This window comes from Phascolarctos cinereus, unplaced genomic scaffold (assembly GCF_003287225.1).
Source record: "Phascolarctos cinereus isolate Bilbo 61053 unplaced genomic scaffold, phaCin_HiC Scaffold_1;HRSCAF=81, whole genome shotgun sequence".
In the NCBI taxonomy this organism is placed as follows: Eukaryota; Metazoa; Chordata; class Mammalia; order Diprotodontia; family Phascolarctidae; genus Phascolarctos; species Phascolarctos cinereus.
In genome coordinates, this window is record NW_027555514.1 from 195,487,266 (window position 1) to 195,507,257 (window position 19,992).

General features: G+C 41.8%; 1 protein-coding gene across 2 annotated transcripts in view; it reads left to right on the forward strand.

Annotated features, from left to right (window-relative positions):
* Nucleotides 1-1,135: 1,135 nt before the first annotated feature.
* Nucleotides 1,136-19,992, forward strand: part of WNT5B (Wnt family member 5B) — a 142,097-nt gene continuing 123,240 nt past the window's right edge. Inside the window, exon 1 of one of the 2 annotated variants that reach the window (XM_021001520.2) lies at nt 1,136-1,949. Coding sequence is in view for 1 of the 2 variants with exons in the window: in XM_021001521.1 (XP_020857180.1) it covers nt 1,944-1,949 (6 nt within the window). In the remaining variant the exon portion in view is untranslated. The remainder of the gene's footprint in view (nt 1,950-19,992) is intronic. The other variant, XM_021001521.1, reaches the window with a different exon arrangement.

Sequence of the window (19,992 nt, forward strand, 5' to 3'; positions counted from 1 at the left end):
CTCAGTTCAAATCTGGCCTCAGACAATTGACACTTACTAGCTGTGTGATCCTGGGCAAGTCACTTTACCCCATTGCCTCGCCAAAAAAAAAAAGCTAGAGGGATCAAAAACATTTTTTAACCTTAAAACATGTGTGTGTATGTGTATACATGTATGTATATTTGTATATATATAATATATGCATATATATGTATATGTATACATCTATCTATCTATCTATCTATCTATCTATCTATCTATCTATCTATCTATCTATCTATCTATATCTATATCTATATCTTGAGTGCTTTAGTAAAGATGTAGACCACTAAGCTAAGTGCAGAAAACAGAATTCTCTTTCCTTCTAGGGACTAATTCATTCTATGGATAGGTGCTCACATCTCTGTCTTAGCTACTCTGCCCATAAAGTCAGAAAAGTAATTCCAGCCCTATTCAACTCATCAAGACTGGGAGAACAAAGAAGAGAAATTTTGTAACAAGGGAAAGTTTTGTGAAAGAATGTTGAAACATTATTATTATTATTATTATTATTATTATTTTAAGTTTTAGTGTGGTCTAGTGTTCCTTAGTGTCTCTTAACTTTGTTCAGCCTTTGCCTCCAACAAATCCCCCTACCCTGGAGACCTGTATTGCTCTGTCTTTGCTCTCTTATCTTTTCAGTGCAGTAAGAACTGCAGGTGGGGCTCCTGCCAGGATTCCACAGAATAGGTGCCCAGAAAACTCAAAGGGACTCCAGGGGCCAGTCTTTGCACTCGCTGGTGCTTTCTGCATTGGAGAAGCCCAGAAAGTCTGCTTTGAAGGCAGGCTGTTTGGGAGCAAGGGTTTGAGGTACTCTGAACAAATAATTCACTTAACTGAGAAGAGTAACTTGGGGGTAGGCAAGAACCGCATGGAAGTCAGATAGAAAGGGGGGACTTTTGGCCGAGGTGCATCTGACCCAGAGGCAGCTCCCTGTGAGGCAGGTGCGGAAGTGCACCGTCTTGGAGCCTGTCTTGCAGTCTCGAGTTGGTGCTCTGTGAGAAGGGTATTCCCGGAGTCTGGAAGTAGGGGGGTCAAAAAGGAGGCAGTCGGGGGCTGGGTATGGACTGGCTGGGGGCGGGGAGGAGGCGTGTGGGAGGCGGGGCGGAGGGGGCTGGAGCCCGGGATCCTCTGGCCCAGCTCGGGCCCCAGCACTCCGCGCCCACCGCGCGCTGCTGCCATCCTCTCTGAAGCCACGGAAGGCTAGCTTCTCGAACTCCCGGAGCCACGGAGAATGGCACTGAGCCCCACCGGCAGCAGGGACCTCGGCTGCTGGGACTAGTTGCGCTTCGTACCCCTTTCCCTCGCTTCGCCTCGCCTCGCCAGGCTTCAGAGCCCGGAGCCCGCCCTCCCTCACGCCCCCTCCTCCTCTCCAAGTGGGCCGACTTCAGGGGTCCCAGCAGGGCAGGGTCGCGTCCCTCCGGACCAAAAAGAGCGCGGACTTTCTCTGTCGTAACCTCCCTCTACCCGGTACAGACACACTCGAGGGTCGGGGGTCGCCAGCCCCTTGCCCCAGCAAACAGAGCCACGGGAGGCTACAGGCGGATCTCGGGGTGCAGAAGAGAGCTCCCGGGGCTGGGTTCCTCGGAGCGGGCGCAATCGTCCACGCCTGCTTCCCAGACTTCTCCCCCAGCTCCCCAGTTTCGGATGAGGAGTTCAGCGCGGCGGGAGGCGGACCGGGCGGAGCAGTGAGCCGAGGGAGTTGGAGTGGGGGGTCTGCTGTGCTTCAACTCAGTGGCCCCCTTCCTGGCCCAGCCGGGGCAGTGAGTGGGGTATCTCCTGCCTGTCTCTGCCGCCTGCTTCAGAGGGGGTGGGGACAGAGATCCCCCACCCCCTTCACCCCCTACTGCCACCCGGGCTGGAGGAAGGAGTCTTTCCGAGGGGGGGAGGGGAACCTTGCGAGCCTCGAGAGGACAGAGCAGGACATGCAGGTAAGAGAGCTTGGCTGGGCTTCCAGCTTTGGGAAAGAGAGGGTGGGGGTGGCTTCAGAAGCACCCTCCCTCATGTTATGGGGAGGCATGAAGGAAAAGCAACAGGATTCCTCCCTTTACTGAATTTACCCAAACTGCTGCTTTAAAAAAGATTTCTGCCCTCTCTGCGCCGCCGCCGCCCCCCCTTCCACCCCAACCCCAATTCAGACGGGGGTAGGTTGGGAGGGGAGGGAGGGTTCCTTCTAACTTCGGTCCAGATCATTTTTGCTCACTTTGTAGCTTTAGAATACAGGGCTGTCTTTCTCTAAGGACGTGGTAATGGAAAAGGGGGAAAGTGAGCAGAACTCTAGCGGCTCTGTGAGCTCGGGAGTTCTTTATGAGTGAGACTTTGTGGTGTAGATCAATGAGCCCTGGCCAGCAGGCCAGTTAAACCCCAAACTCTATCGGGTGGGGGATGAGAGATTTGGGACGGGGGTGGCAAAAAGGACGAGGAAGTCTATCAGCTGTATCTTAGACTCATCTAAGAAACAAAACTGGACGAAGCTGCCTGTGTGGGAGAGGAGAAAAGCTCCCTCCCTCTCTGGCCCTGCCTGCTGGCTTTATTTAGCTTTGTTGTAATACTGGTGTTCGAGAGCATACTTACTCGTGGAATAGTCAGGTAGGGGATAAGGTTTCCCAGCCAGCCACTAGCCTACTAAGGACTCCCTCCACTTGGGTTGCTCTGGAGTTTCATTTGGGGCTCTGTTATGCCCTATGCTGACCTAGCCCCCTTGGAGCTTGCTCCTAAGGCAATAACGGGGTTGCTTGGAATGGGTCTGGCACCTGGGTGTGTAACTAATTGAAAGAATTGGCTTCACGATTACCATTACTTCCAAACTGACTGGAGAAAACGTTAGCCTTTCAATCCACCAATCAATCTACAAGCAATTTTTAGGCACCTATTATATATATTCCAGGCACTAGGTTTATTATTGGAGATAAAAGACAAAAACAAGACAGTGCCTGGCCTCAAGAACCTGGGGGTGTGTGTGTGTGTGTGTGTGTGTGTGTGTGTGTGTGTGTGAGAGAGAGAGAGAGAGAGAGAGAGAGAGAGAGAGAGAGTATACGAGCTACATACATACATAGTAGATACAAGGTAACCCCAGAGAGAAGGCATTAGCAACAACCAGAAAAGGTGTCCTATCCAAGGTAGCACTTGAGAGAAGAGGCAGAATTCCAAGAGAAAAGAGCGTTCCAGGCATGGAAGACAGACAGACAATACAGAGGCACATTGAACCTATGCACAGATTTTTTTTTTTCAACCGCTTCTTCAGGCTTCAGTTGCCGTTTTTTGCTTCTTCATAGCTTCATCAAGATAGGAAAGAAGAATACAAATGGATTTTTTTTCTAGTTCCACTAGTTTGGAAACTGAATTCCTGCTCAAACCCAAGGAACCTTAAATGTGAAATTCAAGTTTTCTCTATTTGCTTCTCACCTCCTTACTCCTTTACAAAATATGCAGCATCCATATAGAAGGGGAATGGGAAATGACCTGTGTTTCTAATCTATTCACTCTGTGGGACCTCAGGGGAACTATGCCAAGAACCCTATAGTTAGCTAATACCAAGCTTCTTATATATTCTCATTCTCCCTATCACCCTGGGAGATAACTCCCAGGTAATTATTTCCATTTTACCGAGAGGGAAACAGTCTTCTGGGAGAGAAATGATTTGCCCAAGGTTGTCCAATGAATCCTAAACCACATTTGCAACTACTTTCAGTTGCTACCAATCTGGGCAGAATTTTAACCTGAAACATAGAGAGAAAGGCTCAGGATCATGTTACCAATCCCCCCCCCCCCCAACTGCTCCATCTCCTGAGGAATGTGCCTGTTTGACAGAGTTGTGGAGAGATGATCTGTCCCTCCATGCCATGGATGCAGGTGCAGAAAAGGCTGGGGACAGCTGTGCACTTTCACATTTCTGGCTAAATACCAACATTCTCACATGCATGGGCAAAACTACACTGTGTACCACCTTCTTTGGCTAGCACTAAACAGTGTTTGTGCCTACTGTGCCTACACATTTCCCAGCAATCGGAGTGCCCTTTCCTACATTTGCAAAGGGAGATGATCACAGCCATCCACACACACATTTGAGCATAAGCTTAACTTGCCCATGGAGATTGAATTTAAGAAGTTTAATGCATTCACTACTTGACTGTCACACATACTTAACACTCGCTCTTCCTCATGCACACATGGTTTCATATACACAGGATTCCTAGCGCACACACCATTGGAGATGGAAAGATGGTATTCCTCAATTTGAAAATTCTACCCATTCTACTGTCCATCAATGAGTAGTTTTTGTGGTCAGTACTAGCAAGAGGGATAGAGAGGATCCCTCTTCAGAAGAAAAGACAATTCTGAGAGAGACGATTTCTGTTTGCACAATTTTTGGGAGGCAGTGCTAATAAACTGAGACAGGGGCTCTTAATTGGGGCACCAAATCTAGAGAACCAGAGAAAGGACCAGTGTTGGACACTGAAAGTATGAAGGTAAAACTTATAGCAGGTGGAGGCTGTAGGTGATAAGGAAATAATATTTGCAATAGATTACTGAAGGTCACAATCAAAGTCTTCTTTTTTTCTTTACTATTTGCTTCTTAAAGAAATTAGGTGTTTGCAGGGGGAAACACTGTGGGGGTCTGCCTGTCAATCGGGAGCAAGGGCCAGACTTGGATGAGTTACCTGGCCCATTTCCATCTATGGATTTCCTGTATTCCCAGGCTATCATTTGTGTGTGTGTGTGTGTGTGTGTGTGTGTGTGTGTGTGTTTGCCCAGAAATTTGAAACCAGTCTCTTAGTTCATTTGGTGGTTGTAATATTATCTCAAAGTATCTCTTATTGACTTATTGAACAACCCTTTTGGGGGCCTTTTCTCCCTTACTATTTCCAAAATGCAAAAGTTAAAGGGACACTGCCAAATTATTGCAAGAGATATGTTACAAAAGGAAATAGGAATGCTCTTCACCTGCAGAATTCATACTCTTTTTGATAATGGCTGCTGAAAAAAAAAACAAACCCTGTCATTTATTTTTCACATTTTTATGATTCTACCACCATGACCATCAGCTCTACTTCCTCTTTCCATAGTTCAGAGGGCAGGAGCACCAGTCTGATCTGTTTCTTGTCTCTTTCTCTTTCCCTCTCCTTCTTCCCTTTTCTTCTCTCTGTCTCTCTCCCCCTTCTCTTTTATTCATTCAGTCATTCATTTATTATGACAGAAATTTCTGTTGCTTTTTAGATTCTTCAATGTCTAGGACCTCTAAGTCTAGATCTACAACATGTTAGTAGACATTTATATGGAATTATAAAAAAATTTTATCACTGAAATGAAAACCAATAGAGTGAATCAAAACTTTCCCAACTCCATTTAAGAGGTTTTTTTTTTTGCTTTTAGAAAGGTCTTAACTATTCACTAGACTTGGAGTCAGAAAGCCTGGGCTCCCATTCTACAGAACAGTAGAAAGAGCCCTGAATTGGGAGTCTGAGGATCTGGCTCCACCCATTACTAGCTGTATCCCCTTAACCAGTCATTTCACTTTTCTGAGCTTCAGTTTAGTCATCTGTATTTTTTTAAAAAGTACTTGTTCCACTCTAGTCCCAGGGCTGTTGGGAGAATCAAATAAGATAATGTATGTAAAGTGCTTTGTGAGATAGTTTACAGAGCCCCAGATAAGTGCCAGCCATTTTTCTTCTTTACCATTCATTGTATCACTTCTGGGATTGAATCCAGGAATCCAATGTTCAGAGTTTTGGAGCTATAATATCTTTCTGGTGTCTAGGTGTAAACATTAGGTCCTCATAGGACCCCAGATCTGGCTACATAACATTTCCTCTGTGGGAAGAGGTTGTAGGGAGGAGAGGGCGGAATATAGAATTGCCACTTTTTTGTGTAGCATCTCCACATGGCATTTATTCTTTTTCCTTAGGGACTCCCATCTTTAGTTTCTCTTGATTTCTGCAAACTGAATTTTGCCTTCTGGACAGGAAACCCATAGAATGATTGAGGATAGGCACAATGATGAAAATAAAAAGATGTTGGATCATAAAACCCCGAAACTGGAAGGAACCTTGGGTCTTATCTAGTCCAACCTGTTAACTAGGATCTCTTCTATAACAATCCTGACAAATGATTGTCTAATTTTCCCTTGAAGACCCATAGAAATGAGGAGCGCACTACCTCTTGAAGCAAGTTTTGGCCTTTTGGGGTAGTTTTAATTGTTAGGATTTTTTTTTCCTTCATAAGATTATAGATTTAAAACTAGAAGGGGACCTTTAAGGTCATCCAGTCCAATCTTTCCATTTTATACATGAGGAAACTGAGGCCCAAAAAGAAGTGATATTATTACATAAATAGCAGGTAGGAGACAGGATTCAAACCCAGGTCCCCTATCTTAAAATCCAGTGGTTTCTTTCTACCACAACACCTTGTCTCTCTCCTGAGCCAAAGTCTACCTTCCTGTAACTTCTACTCTTTGCTCCTGCTTCTTCCTTCTGTGGCCAAGTAAACTGAGTCCATTTCTTCTTCCACCTGGCTGCCCCAGACACTTCACATGATCCTAGAATTGGAACAGACCTCAGAGGTCATTGAGTACATCCTCCTGACAAGAATCCCCTTTACTATGTCTAATATGTGGCCAGGCCATTTTTGTGGGAAAACCTTCAATGAAAGGGAATCTATTATCTTCCAAGATAGCCTGTTTCATTTCAATTAAGAAGTTTTTCCTTACATCAAGCTCAGATTTTTTATTTTTATCCCTTTTTCCTACTTTTCCCTGGGGAAAATCAGCATATCTGTATTCCTTCACTAAGATCTTCCCCCTGTCCCAAGTCTTCCCTTCTCCAAGAAAAATATCTTTGGTTCCTTCAACTGATTCTCATTCCTTATATAGCATGAATTCGATGTCCTCCAACCCCCTGCTTGTCCTTTTCTGAAAACTCTCCAGCTCATCTATGCCCTTCCTAAAATGTGGTACTATTACCTCCCTGATTTTGGACACAGTGCTTCTCTTAATGAGGCCCAAGATTGAGTTTAGCTGCCAGATATATCATCGTATGTTACACTTTTGACTTGTCTGAGTGTGCAGTCCACTAATGTAGATCACTTTGCCCACTGTAGAAAGCAATATATTGGCAGGGTCTCTGAAAACTGACATAATTTGGTACAAATCCAAACATTTCTCTTCACAGTGGAGCTCTATTGGAACTGCTTCTGAAATCCCAGGCACCAACTCAAGTTGGTAATTCCTCTGCTCTGAACCAAGCTTTTTCAGTTCTGGCCTGCCTATGTTGACCTGACTAAATTTAAACCTTCTACACCCACCTCCTCCATCCCTGTTTGACCCACTCACTCATGGTTTAACCACTAGGCTAGCTGCTTCTGCATCACTTCCTGATTTCATGGCCACTGTGGTTTGCAATTTGGTTTCACTGTGATGCCTGAGTCTTCTCCTAAACATTCTAAAGATTGTATTTTTCCTCCTTAATCTTCTCCTCCCCAGTGACTCCCTCCTTAACTCCTTTTCCTTCTGAGTGATTTGCAAAAAGATGTGTTGGGTCTGCAGGTCTGCAGGGTCTGGTTTCCCTGGCCCCCTCCTCTGATAATGCCAAATGTAATGAAGTGACGATTGAAAGATCTTCACAGCCACTCAGTCTGCCAGTTAGAATGGAAGTCATTGGTGCCTCATTTATCTTTACCAAATAGAGCTATATGGGCAGAACCAGGTAGAAAGGCTACCTCTTCTGGGAAAGAACACATTCAATCCTTAAAGGGAAGTGGTGTTTTCCTTATCTTTCTATTCTCAGGTTTTTAATACTTCAGGAGATGTTTAACCTGCTGGTTTGGTGCCTTCCACAGTTTGTTCCACTAAATTTTTCTCTAGTAGTTTTTGTTTGGGGGACGTTTTTTGGAAAAGTCTTAGATGGGGTGTCAGTAGACCTAGGAGGTCTTGCCTCTCCTGTCACTAGGGATTATACCTTACATTTATACAGTGATTCCTTAGAAACCACCCTGTGAGGCAGGCAGTGAGAACAGTATTATCCCCAGTTTTACAGTAGAAGAAACAGGCTCTCAGAGAAGATAAGTGACTTGCTTGTGGTAGCATGGCACTTCCTACTATACCACACTCTCTTCTCACTGGTTGTGACCATAAGCAAGTCACTCCCTGTCTCCTGGCCTCATGTACAAAAATGACAGGGTTGTAGTAGATTATCTCTAATGTGGCTTCCACCTAAAGTTTTTGGCAATTCTAAATATTACACACACACACACACACTTTCTGTTTTTGAAACCTTTCAGCTGTTTAACAGAGATAGAGATGGGATATAAGGAACCAAGCGAATAAAAGGGCAAGAAGGAGGAGTGTGTCCCCCCCACCCCCTATACATACACTACCACCACCCTCCTCAGCCCTAGAGAGGGCTTTTTCCTCCTCCATGCTTTCACAGACTTACTGTTTCTCAAATTTGGTTCTTCCAGGCCGTGGTCTGTGGTTGAGCTCCAGAAGCTCAGCTCTGACTCTCTGGTCTGGCCTGGGGGCCCCTGTGGTTAGTTAGCATCCTGAGGTTTGTGATGAAGCTCTGTCTATAGCTGTGGGTGACCTCCTGGTTGGTGCCTGCCTTCCTTCCCTCTGTGAGGGACCCAGTTTTGGTTCCCAGTCTGGTTTATAACCCTCACTCTGCTGCAGCTTCAGAGAGATGGGGTGGCCCTAACTACTGCATTATAGGTTCTTCCTATCTAACTTAAAAGGGGTAAGAGTTGATTTACTGAATTCTCTTGAAGGAACAGCAGGACTTGATGGTAGCTAAAGGGAACTGGGTTTTTCTCTTTTAAATTAACAAATTCACTCCTGGTACCTGCCATCCACCTCTCCCCCTCCACCAAGTAATTTTATACTCATGTACTCATTCTTGGTTGTGAGATTTGATCAAAGTCATCCTGAGGGGAGTGGAATATGATAGTAAATCCTCTCAGATAAGAGTCTGACAATTATGCTCATTCCTGATCCTTGCCCTCTTTGTTTGGGGATCTGCTGGATGATAAGAGAGGCAAGACTTGAAGCTTAAACCAGTACACCTGAGCAGCCTTATTTATACCCCAAGAAACAGTCCAAGGAGCTGAATCTCAACATTGTTGGTACTGTGTGACCACTGAATAGTGATGGTGTGGAACCTCTTATGCCTTGGGCCTTTTTTTTTTTTTTTTGCTTTTTGAGCTAGGCTGGATTTAGTAAGAAGAAAAGCAAAGGTGTGAATGAAGCCAGTGCACTCATACTTTTTTTCCTGTTTAAAAATTCTGGCTTTCTGCCCCTCTCTTCTTGAAAAGATTTACCCTGCTTTCTAGGAGAATGGAATAAAATAGTCTCTCTCCTAAGTGATCTTTTTAGGTAAGAACTACACACATTGATTGAGAAGGTTCTCTTGGGAGATATTTGGGCAATGAGTGTTAAGGGCTCCAGAGACTATATTGATTTCAGACCTATGGATTTAAATCAATTGATTCAAAGTTCAAAGACAATGTGTACATAGAAGGCATTATGATATAGAGCACCTGTACTGGAGTCAGAGAACCGGGGTTCAAATCCTCCACTAATTGTATGACCTTGAGCAAGTCACTTAACCTCTATAGGTTTTGGTGTTCTATCTGTAAAATGAAGGAATTGGGCTGGCTGGATTCTGTGAAAGGCAAACTGAAAGGCAGGAGTCTGGAACTCCTCTCTGGCAGTGTTTCCTAATGTCTGTAATCAATGGCTAAGAACTCACTGTGGGCTCGCCTGGGATTCAATCTTTGAGCTTCCAAACAAATCACTATGGCTAATGTCCAACCTAGGGTTTCTTTTGGGAGCATCAGAATCTAGCTCTTGTCTCAATTTGCACCAAAAGAAAAATGGTCCCCATGAAACATGCAAACCAACAAGGCAACATATGCAGTACATGTTTTATTTAACCCAACAACAACAGAAATATAAGGGGTTTCACCAAGAAACAGTAAAGAAACTTTTGTCCTCTAATGAGTTGACTTTCAGCAGACACCATAGTATCAGCAAAGAGATGAGTCTACGTGGCTTTCTTCCAGGTCTTTGCTTCTTCTTGGTGTACTCTTGTGGATGCGCAGGTCTTCTTTGTAGAACCCAGTCCATCCTAACTCTGTGTCTGTCTTCTTGTTGGGTAATTCTCTGTTTCCTTCCTATTGGTGAATCTGCCTGCTGCTGTGCTATCTTTGATATTTTCTTCATGGGAGTGGGTGGGAGTATCTTCTTCCTACTGGTCTCTAAAGGGTAAGTCCCAGTATAAGAAATGACAAGCAAGATGATTTCAGAAAAACCTGGAAAGACTTACATGAACTGATGCAAAGTGAAGTGAGCAGAACCAGGAGAATGTTGTACACAGTAACATCAATATTGTACAATGAAGAAGTGTGAATTACCTAGCTATTTGCAGCAGTACAATGGTCCAAGACAATCCCAAAGGACTCATGATGAAACATGCTATCTGCCTCCAGAAAAAGAATTGATATTGTCTGAATACAGACTGAAGCATACTATTTTTCATTTTCTTGCTTTCTTTCCCTTCCTTCCTTCTTTTTTTCTTTCTCTTTGAGTGTTCTCGTACAAAATGATTAAGATGTAAATGTTTTACATGATTGCACATGTATAACCTATATTGGATTGCTTAAAGTCTCGGGGTGAGGAAGAGGGGAGGCGGAGGGAGGGCTAGAATTTGGAACTCAGAACTTTTTAAAAAATGTTAAAAATTGTTTTAACATGTAATTAGCAAAAAATAAAATATTTTAAAAAATAAAAGCTAAGCCCTAGGATCAGCTCAGGTATGGAAACTTCATCTTTGCAAGAATGATGGTTACAAGTATTTAGAACAAGAACTTGTCCAGGGAATTTCATTCCTGGAGCTTAGGAGCTTATATGATTCCTCTGGAGCATGTTTAGGTTTGTTTACTATATATATCCAGAAAATATGGGACTTGTATGTTTAAATGGTATGAAGGATAGAGTGTTGGATTGGAATTCAGGAAGACCTGAGTTTAAATGCTATCTCAGATACTTACTAGTTGTGTGACCCCTCAGCCTCAGTTTTCTCATCTGCAAGCTGGGGATAAGAATAGCACCCACCTCGCAGGTTCATTGTAAGGATCAAATGAAATAACATTTCTAAAGTGCTTTACAACCTTAAAGTGGTATATAATTGGTAGCTATTATTATTATATAACAGACTATGGCCATGAAATGCTCTGAGCTTCTTGAAAGAAAAATGTTATGTAAAAGTGAAGGTTTGTTCCATGAAACGTGTTGTTTTTGACCATGCAGTGAACCAGTACTATTCCCCATTCCATCCCCAAGCACTTCAGCCAGAAATCCAGTGCTCTGCTCTCTTCATGATCTCAAAATGAAGTGGAAATGCTAAGAGCAGCTTCTTCTCACAAAGAGATTAGGGACCCTTGCCTTGGCCCACTAAGGCTGCTAAACAGTGAGCCATCTTAAGTGGGGATTTTAGCCATTTCTTAGGATGTATCACTCTTATGGAATTTGGCTTTCTTCCCTAGTAAGAATAGCTCACTTTGCCATATGTGTATGTGTTTGTACACACATATACATATACAAATATATATTATGCACACATACATACATACTATATATAATATTTGTCCCCAAAGTACATACCATTCACCTCTTTCTCTTCATCTTCCTTTATCTAGGGCAACATTATTAGGGAATAAGTACGTATATACATGATCCATCATGTTGGAACTTGATGCTAGTGCTTATGTTTGTTTTTCTCTCTCTCTCTCTTTTCTCCCCCGTTTTCTTATCCTCTTTGTCTCCCTCTCTCTCTATCTCTGTCTCTTTCTTTCCTCTCTCTCTTCCTCACTCTTTCCTCTCTCTCTCTCCTCTCTTCCTTCCCCCTCTCATGTTCTTCTCTCTCTTTCCCTCCCTCCCTGTCTCTCTCTGTCTCTGTCTCTCTGCCTCTATCTATGCTTCTGTCTCTGTCTCTTTCTCTCTGCATCTCCCTTTCTCCCTCCCTCCCCATATGTCTGGGTATGAACTCATATCATATATGCAATCTGTCCTCTGATGAGTCAAGATGGACTATCTAATCAAAGACAGTCACTGTGATGGTTCTCTCTTCTATGCCTCATGAACTCTAGCTCTGTTAGACTATTACTTTAAACCATGCACAGAGAAGTATGTATTAGGAATGTTTCTTCTGCTCATTTTGCTTTTAGCAACCTTATTTTAATTCACCCTAATAACAGTCTCTTTAGTCTCATATAGTTTCCTCTTTCTTTTCTTTCCCATTGTCACCACCCTAGTGGATGCTTTTATTACATTCTACTCAGTATCTTGAAATTTATAAATTTGCAACTGGAATGGACTTGAGAGAACAGAGGATCATAAATGTTAGAGTTGGAAGAGGTTATAGAGGTTATCAGTGGTCCCTCATTTTACAGATTAGGAAACAGGTCTGGAGAAATTAAGTGACTTGTCTAAAGTCACTGGAAAGTAGCAAAGCTAGGATTCAAACCCAGTTCTTATTTTGTTGTTCAATCATTTCAGTTGTGTCCAATTCTTCATGACCCCATTTGGAGTTTTCCTGGCAAAGATACTGGAGTAGTTTGCCATTTCCTTCTCTAGCACATTTTACAGATGAGGAAACTGAGGCAAACAGGGTTGGGTTGCACAGCTAGAAAGTGTCTGAGACTTCATTTGAACTCAGGAAGTTGAGTCTTCCTGACTCCAGGCCTGGCCTTTTATCCACTGCATCACCTGGCTGCCCACCATCTCTTATGCTAATTCTAAATTCAGAGCTTCCTGCCTTCTTCCCCCAACCCCTACCTTCTTCTTCACTTTCTATCTCTAGTTGGTCTTGCCCTGAAATCCGCTCTGTAAATTAATCTCCCTAAAGTCACATTTTGATTGTAAATTAAAACCTTTAGCGGTATATATAATAAAGTACTGCAGAAATTCCTCAGTCAGCATTCACAGCCTTCCGCAATCTGGCCCCCACTGCCTTTCTGGCCTTACTTTCCATTACATACTAGGCATATCCTACTATCCAGCCATGCCAGACTATATGTTGTTCCCTGAATACAGCTTAATTTTTACCACTTCTCTGCCTCTGCTTACTATCTTCCCTTGACCTGCAATGCTGCTTCTTTTCTTTCTCAAACCCTTTTGACATCCTACCTATCTTTCAAGAACCAGTTCAAATGGTATCTTTTCCATGAAGTCTTCCCTGATTAAACCTTTATTACCTTTCTTTTTCCATGAAACATGACCGTATTCATTATTATCATGATTATTCAAGAGAAAGAAAAGGCTATGTGTCTAGAAATTGTAATAAAAAAATTCCATATCTTCATGAACCTTAGAAACAAACAAAAAACAAACAGCAATTATTAAACGGGAACTCTTTTAATGAAATTAGATGGGGAAAAACCTATATTGTCAGCAATCTTTCATTTTCCACTTTCAAAAAAGGAGAAAACTCTTTTCAGTTTCTACAGATAGTTGGTGGAGGGCTTTATTATTATTTATAAATGCTTGCAATTAAAAAAGGCAATATAGGTTCTCACAGAGTTGAATCTATTTGGAAAACTACCTCCAAATTGCTACAAATTTTCATGAATATGGAAAGAGGATAAATCAGGAATGCTATCTAAATGAATTACAGCAATATAATATTTAAGAACTCTGGGAACACTCTTAATAATGAGGGTTCCATAACTTAAAGAGGCAAGGAGCTATGGTTCTGTTGAGGACCATTCTACTGCATACACACTATTTCTGTGCTCTCCATAGGTGGCAATGAGACTCTTTTACAGTAGTTCATTTTTATATATCTCTTCACTCTTGTGTTTAAACTTCAAAGTTTTTCCACAGCTCTGGTCTTTTCATGAGGAATGCTTAGAAGTCCTTCATTTCATTAAATATCCATTTTTTTTCTTGTAGGATTATACTCAGTTTTACCGGATAAGTTATTCTTGGCTATAGGCCTCTATCTTTTGCTTTCTAGAATACTGTATTCCAAGTTCACTGCTCCTTTATAGTGGTGGCTGCTAAATCATGGGTGATAACTGACTGTGGCTCCTTAGTATTTGAATTCTTTCTTTCTAGCTGCTTGCACTATTTTTTCTTTCATCTGGAAGCTCTGGATTTTGGCTGTGATGTTCCTGGGAGTTTTCATTTTGAAGTTTCTTTCAAGAGATTATGCTGGTGGATTCTTTCTATTTCCACTTTGCCCTCAGGTTCTAAGAGATCTGGGTGGTTTTCTTTTAAGATTTCTTGAAATAGAATATCTAGGCTCTTTTTTTTTTTGGTTATGATATTCAGAGAATCCAGTAATTTCCTCCTTGATCTTTTTTTCCAGGTCAGTTGTTTTTTGCTATTAGATACCTTATATTCTTCTATTTTTTTAGTCTATTATCTTTGTTTCAATATTTCTTGTTGTCTCATGGAGTCACTGGCTTCTATTTGGTCTATTCCAATTTTTAGGTAGTTTGTTGCTTGGGTAAGTTTTTATATATCTTTTGCCAAACTGTTAATTTCCTTTCTAATTCTTTCTCCCATAGCTTTCATTTCTTTTCCATTTTTTTAACTCAAGCACTCTCATTCCATTCATAAAAACATTTTAAACTCTTTTAAAAATCTCTTGCTTCATCTCCTCTAGGAATTCTAGTTAAATTTGTGCCCAAACTATATTTTTCCCTAAGGCTTAACTTCTAGATGTTTTAAAGTCATTCTCTTATGTGTTTGTGTCTTGGGCATCTCTGCCACCATAATACCTCATTGTGGTGTGATTCTTTTTTTTTTTTTTGCTCATTCTTCCATCCTACTTCCTGACTTAGGACTTGATATTAGGGCTAGGCTCTGCCATGCTTCTGAAGGGAAGATCTGAGCTGGTCCTGTTGCTGCTTTCTTGGGGATATTGAGTGCTATTGTTATTCCAGGATCTCAAAGACAAGCTGGAAACTTGCAAGCTTTCAGTGCTCCTAAAGGGCTCTGATCCAGGGGTGATTACTGGTCCCCCTGGCCTTAGCTCTGCAAGTTCCTGACTTTGCTTTGGGTATGTGCAAGAATAGTTCTGCTAGATTCCATCTCAGTCACCCGGCTGGAAAGCTTTTTTGGTTCAAAGTAGAAGAATTACAGGATCTCCTTTGGTCTGGGTTTCCCACCTCAGTTATTCCTCTGCAAGCTGGTTTAGATGGTGGATGTGAGACCTGGCTCTGAGCTTGTGGTCTGAGCCACACTACTAGAGTTGCTGACTTCTAAGCTTTCCCCTTTTTTGGTATAAAGACCAGGATCTCCCTACCTGAGAAAAGCAATGCCAGCATCCTTTTCTCCCTTCTCTCTGAATCTGTGAACCAGGATTGGGTAGCAGGCCAAAAAACTGTCATTTGAGCACCTCTTTCCATCACAGTGCTCCTGTGTGGGTCTGGAGGTACCCCGGTATGAGCCTGGGATCTTTTATGCTGATGTGCTGGGTTCTAGAGTGCTCTGCACCATGTGCTCCTGCTTCAGCCCTGTCCCTAGCGTTTACAGACCTCCCTGTTTGTCTTCCTATGTTACTCTGGTCCAGCCAAAGATCTTACTGTAAACTTTTTTCCATATTTCTTCATCAGGATTCAGTGTGGTGCATTTTATAAATTGGTTTGGGAGTTGTAGATGGCTTCTACTCTGCCAGCCATCTTGAATCTGCCTCTGTAGTACCTTTCTAGTAGCACTTATCAAACATTATCTTATATTGTAGTTCAATTCAATTGCTGACCAGTATGTATGGTTTGAAGCATGAATAGTTTTACACATACACGCACACACACACATGTCTAATGGTAGTTATCTCTTTGGTGGGGAGAGAAAAAAGTTACACGGTAACTTTATTACATATTTAAAAGCAATAGCAAGTTGTGCTATAATAGATTTGCAGTTTTATGTGCAATCATCTTTTTTTCTATTCTACTATATTATGGAAATACTTGTTTTATTTCTTAAATTCAGAATTAAAAAAAATAAAAATTTGAAAAAAAAATTGTCAGCCAGGACATATTAAGCTCCTCTTATACTAGGAATTGGAGGGAGATAGCAAGTTTAGAGAAAATGGTCTCTGCCCTCAGGAATCTTACAGTCTGGGATAGACACAGATGACTAATAAAAAGTATAAGCATATTGGAGTGATGAAAAATAAATTGTTATGTGAGGTTCAGCTGGGGCAGTCAGAGAAAGTTTCCTGGAGAAATGACATTGAAGGTAGGCTCTGAAGAATAGGTTGGAATTCAACAAGAAGAGGAAGGAAAAGGTTATTATAAACATAAGAAACAGCGTGAACAAGGGGAGAGAGACAATAAAGAACAGGGCATATTTAAGGGCAAGTCTGACTCAAGTCTAGAGCTTGTAGAAGGGAGTAGTATGAAAAAAGACAGGAAAGGTAAGGTGGCACCAGATAATAGAGGACCTCAAATGTCAAATAAGGAAGTATGAACTTAACTTTCTGGTCAGTAGGGAGTCATGGAAGATTTTTGAGCAGAAGGGTGACATGACAAGTTCTCTACATAAGGAAGACTTATCTAGCATGAAGCATGAATTTGAAGGGGAAGAAAGTGATGGTCATGAGATCATAGATCTAGAACTGGAAAAAATCTCAGTGGCTACCTAGTCTAATCTCCCCATGTAACAGATGATAAAACTAAAATGGGAAGGTCTGCTAGGTAATCAGTGATGGATTTAGGCACAAGCTAAACAAGCTTCTAAATACCTCAGAGATGATCATATGGGCATCTCAATCATGACATAACTTAGGGTCTCAACAGATGTTAATTCTTTCCTGTAAAAGGTATTATAATAGTCCCAGTGAGCAGTATTGAGGGCCTACGTATCATTCCCCTGGGTATTTCCCAGAGATTGGCTACTACCTTGAAGTTCAAAAGGTACTTGTGGGTACCCACTCCTAAAACTATAGTTCACAAGCCCCCTCTAGTCAATTTCTTCCTAACAGTAGCCAGTAGCTATCACTTAGCAAAAGCATTTACTAAGATAATACATTAAGAGCAGTAGCTACAAAACACATCTCTCATTAACCTGGGGCACGCTTTCCCAAAAAGAGACTCAGCATCCATAATAAGAATGTACACATTCTATACATAATGTACAATTGTAGTAAGGCACATATATAGGAAACATATTTATCTAAGAAGACTTATGCCTGTGGTACTATAGAATCCTATTGTCCATTCTCTCCTCATGGAATTCTCTCCACAGCTCAACTTTTGGTTGCCAGGGGTAACTCTCTATTGGGTCTATTTTCAGCTCTCTTTTCTACTGCCAGGGGTCATGTTTCTTGAAGCTGTTTCTGGTCAGTAGTGACTGACTCTCTGTGTCCAAGTCTATCTGGAAATTGTATATTTCTGCTTTCTCAATTATGCCTCAGACTGACAAAACTCTTAAACTGCTAAGTGTGGTGTCTCCTAAGGGACACAGCTTTGTTGCTAGATGACACAACCAGTGTGGGAGAGGAGAAAAAAAAACCCATTCCCTTCTTTCTTCCCACCCCCCACCCCAGTATAGCTATGCACAGAGGTCTCTTCTTCAGTTGTTCCCCATCTGGATTGTCTAGAAATTGCTCACATGATAGATTTAACTATCTTTTATGGCCAACACAAATGGTGAGACTCCCTTTCTGATTCAGACAACTTGTTTGTACTCCATAAAGGGACCACTGGGTATGGCCACGTTTTTAGTTAATTACTGGTATTTGACCCTTAGCTTTCTATGATTAGAACCTGGGCTTGGGGATCTAATCTGATCAATTGGTCAGAGACCAACCCTCCTATACCTATATTAGAGTAACAACAGTGGAAATAGAAGAAAAGAACAGGTATGAGACCTATTACAGAAGCACTATTGACAGAATTGGTAAATGATGGTATATGACAGGTGAAGTAGAAGAAAGGGTTAAAAACAACACCAGGGTTTCATATATGAAAGACTGAGAGTTAGTGTGGTACAGAAAGAATAACATCAATAGGTGGTTTTATTATTTTAAATGAGAAACTGAGGTTAAGTGACTTACCCAAGTTCACTCAGCCAGTAAGTAACAGAGCAGGTCCTTTGTACCTCCAGAGCATTTCTCTCTACCAATCCATCCATAATACAGCTATCAGACTAATTAATACTAATTAACCATCCCTAAGCACAAATCTGGTCATGTCTTCTGACTCTAATAACAGAATTTTTCCCTCTGCATCATACTGCCTTTCCAAGAAATAACTCCATGTCCAAAACTAAACTTAATATCTTTTCCTGTAAGCCTGTCCTTTTTCCTGACTTCCCTATTTTTTATATCCCCTGCTCAACCATCAACTCCTGAAGAACAGGATGCATGTGGCATGCATCTTTGTGTCCCTTGGAAGAGCTATCACTGAATTGTGGCAAATATAAAAGACATTTAACAAAATTTATAACCATGAATTCAAGAAACATTATACACCTTTTATCTTTAGTGAATACAAATCCCATCTACTTTTTTATAGCCTTGTCAGATAGGTGCATAAGGCTGAAAAGGTATGGAAGGTATGGAAAATTGCCTCAGGACTCACTAGTTTACTTCCATCAGTAGTATCTTCTCTGAAAGAAGTCTCTCTGCATTGACTTTGCTGTAAGGGGCTATGCTGTACTTGAGTCACAGGTCAGCTTTATTCCCTTCTCTAGGAATCACCTAGATTCTTATTCTGGGTCTAGTTGCTGGTACCTGAGGTCAGATATAGCATTTGAAGTCACTTGGGCAGCTACCTATCTCTGGTTGGTAACATCCAACTTGCCATTTGTCAGAGTATGGGTTTGTCCATACCTGAAACTTAGTGTATATGGTCTTAAAATGTTTCAAAAAGAGCCCATTTCAGGACCAAGAATTCTAACTTGTGTATGAGATAACGAGTCTCACATAATTATCATCCTTGTTCAAGACCATAGAGCTTACATTAACGTGTAAAATGACAGACTTCTTTGGATAAGTAGAGATTAGCACCAGTTCACGTATGAGGTGGTGTTATTATTTGTTATCATTTGTCCTTTGTTTTCAAAGAGGACCAATCACTAGTGATATCTTGACTTGCTTGTGATTTGGATTTAAGTAAGGCAAAGTTGCCCAAAGTCAGGAGCCTTACTCTCTCTTACTGAGTTATCAAAGTCTAGCAGCAGGACAAAAGTCAAAACAACTGGTAATGAGGTACTTAATTTCTCAATCCGGTAGTCTCCAAAAAATATTAAAGCATCAGATCCAGGTTGTTCTTAGTGGAGAGAGTGCTGGACTTGGAATTAGAGAGACCTGGGCCCTGGAAAAAGCCATTTAACCTCTCTGAACCTCAGTTTTCTCATTTGTAAAATGGGTATAATAATAGTACCTATTATCTCAGGTGAGAGGACATAGGTAAAAATTTTGCAAAACCTTAAAGCATTATATAAATTTGATCTATTATTATTCTCCCCCCTTCTGCTTGAGGTTCTTCCCAACAAGGTACCCACAGATGAGATAAATGAAAGGCTTTGTTTTCCACAAGTTTCCAATGATAGCCACCCCATCATATCATGATAATTCTTTTAATACAGTCAGATAAATATCTGTCTTTTCAGGGTCAGTATATAATCCCTGAAAGTGTATGGAATGTTCAGGGAGGACTAGCATCTCTGGTATGAGGGCTTGCCAAGCCCTTTTCAGGGCTGCTCACCCACCTTCGGTGCTCACCTGTCCCCCAACTCTCACTTGTGGCTCCAAGAAGCTTGTAGCATGTGCAGTGACCACGCCCTGGTAAACTATCTCAGCAGATGGGCTAAACCACGTTGAGAATAACTAACATGCCTCAATCCTGTTGGTGAGTTAGGGGGATGTCTACCCTAACCATGTGAAGACTTTGTCCAGGATATGAGTGGATGAGAGCAATTTGTTCCATCAGTCATGAAGGTGGCTGGAGCAGGTGCTGGGGAGTGCTTAAATC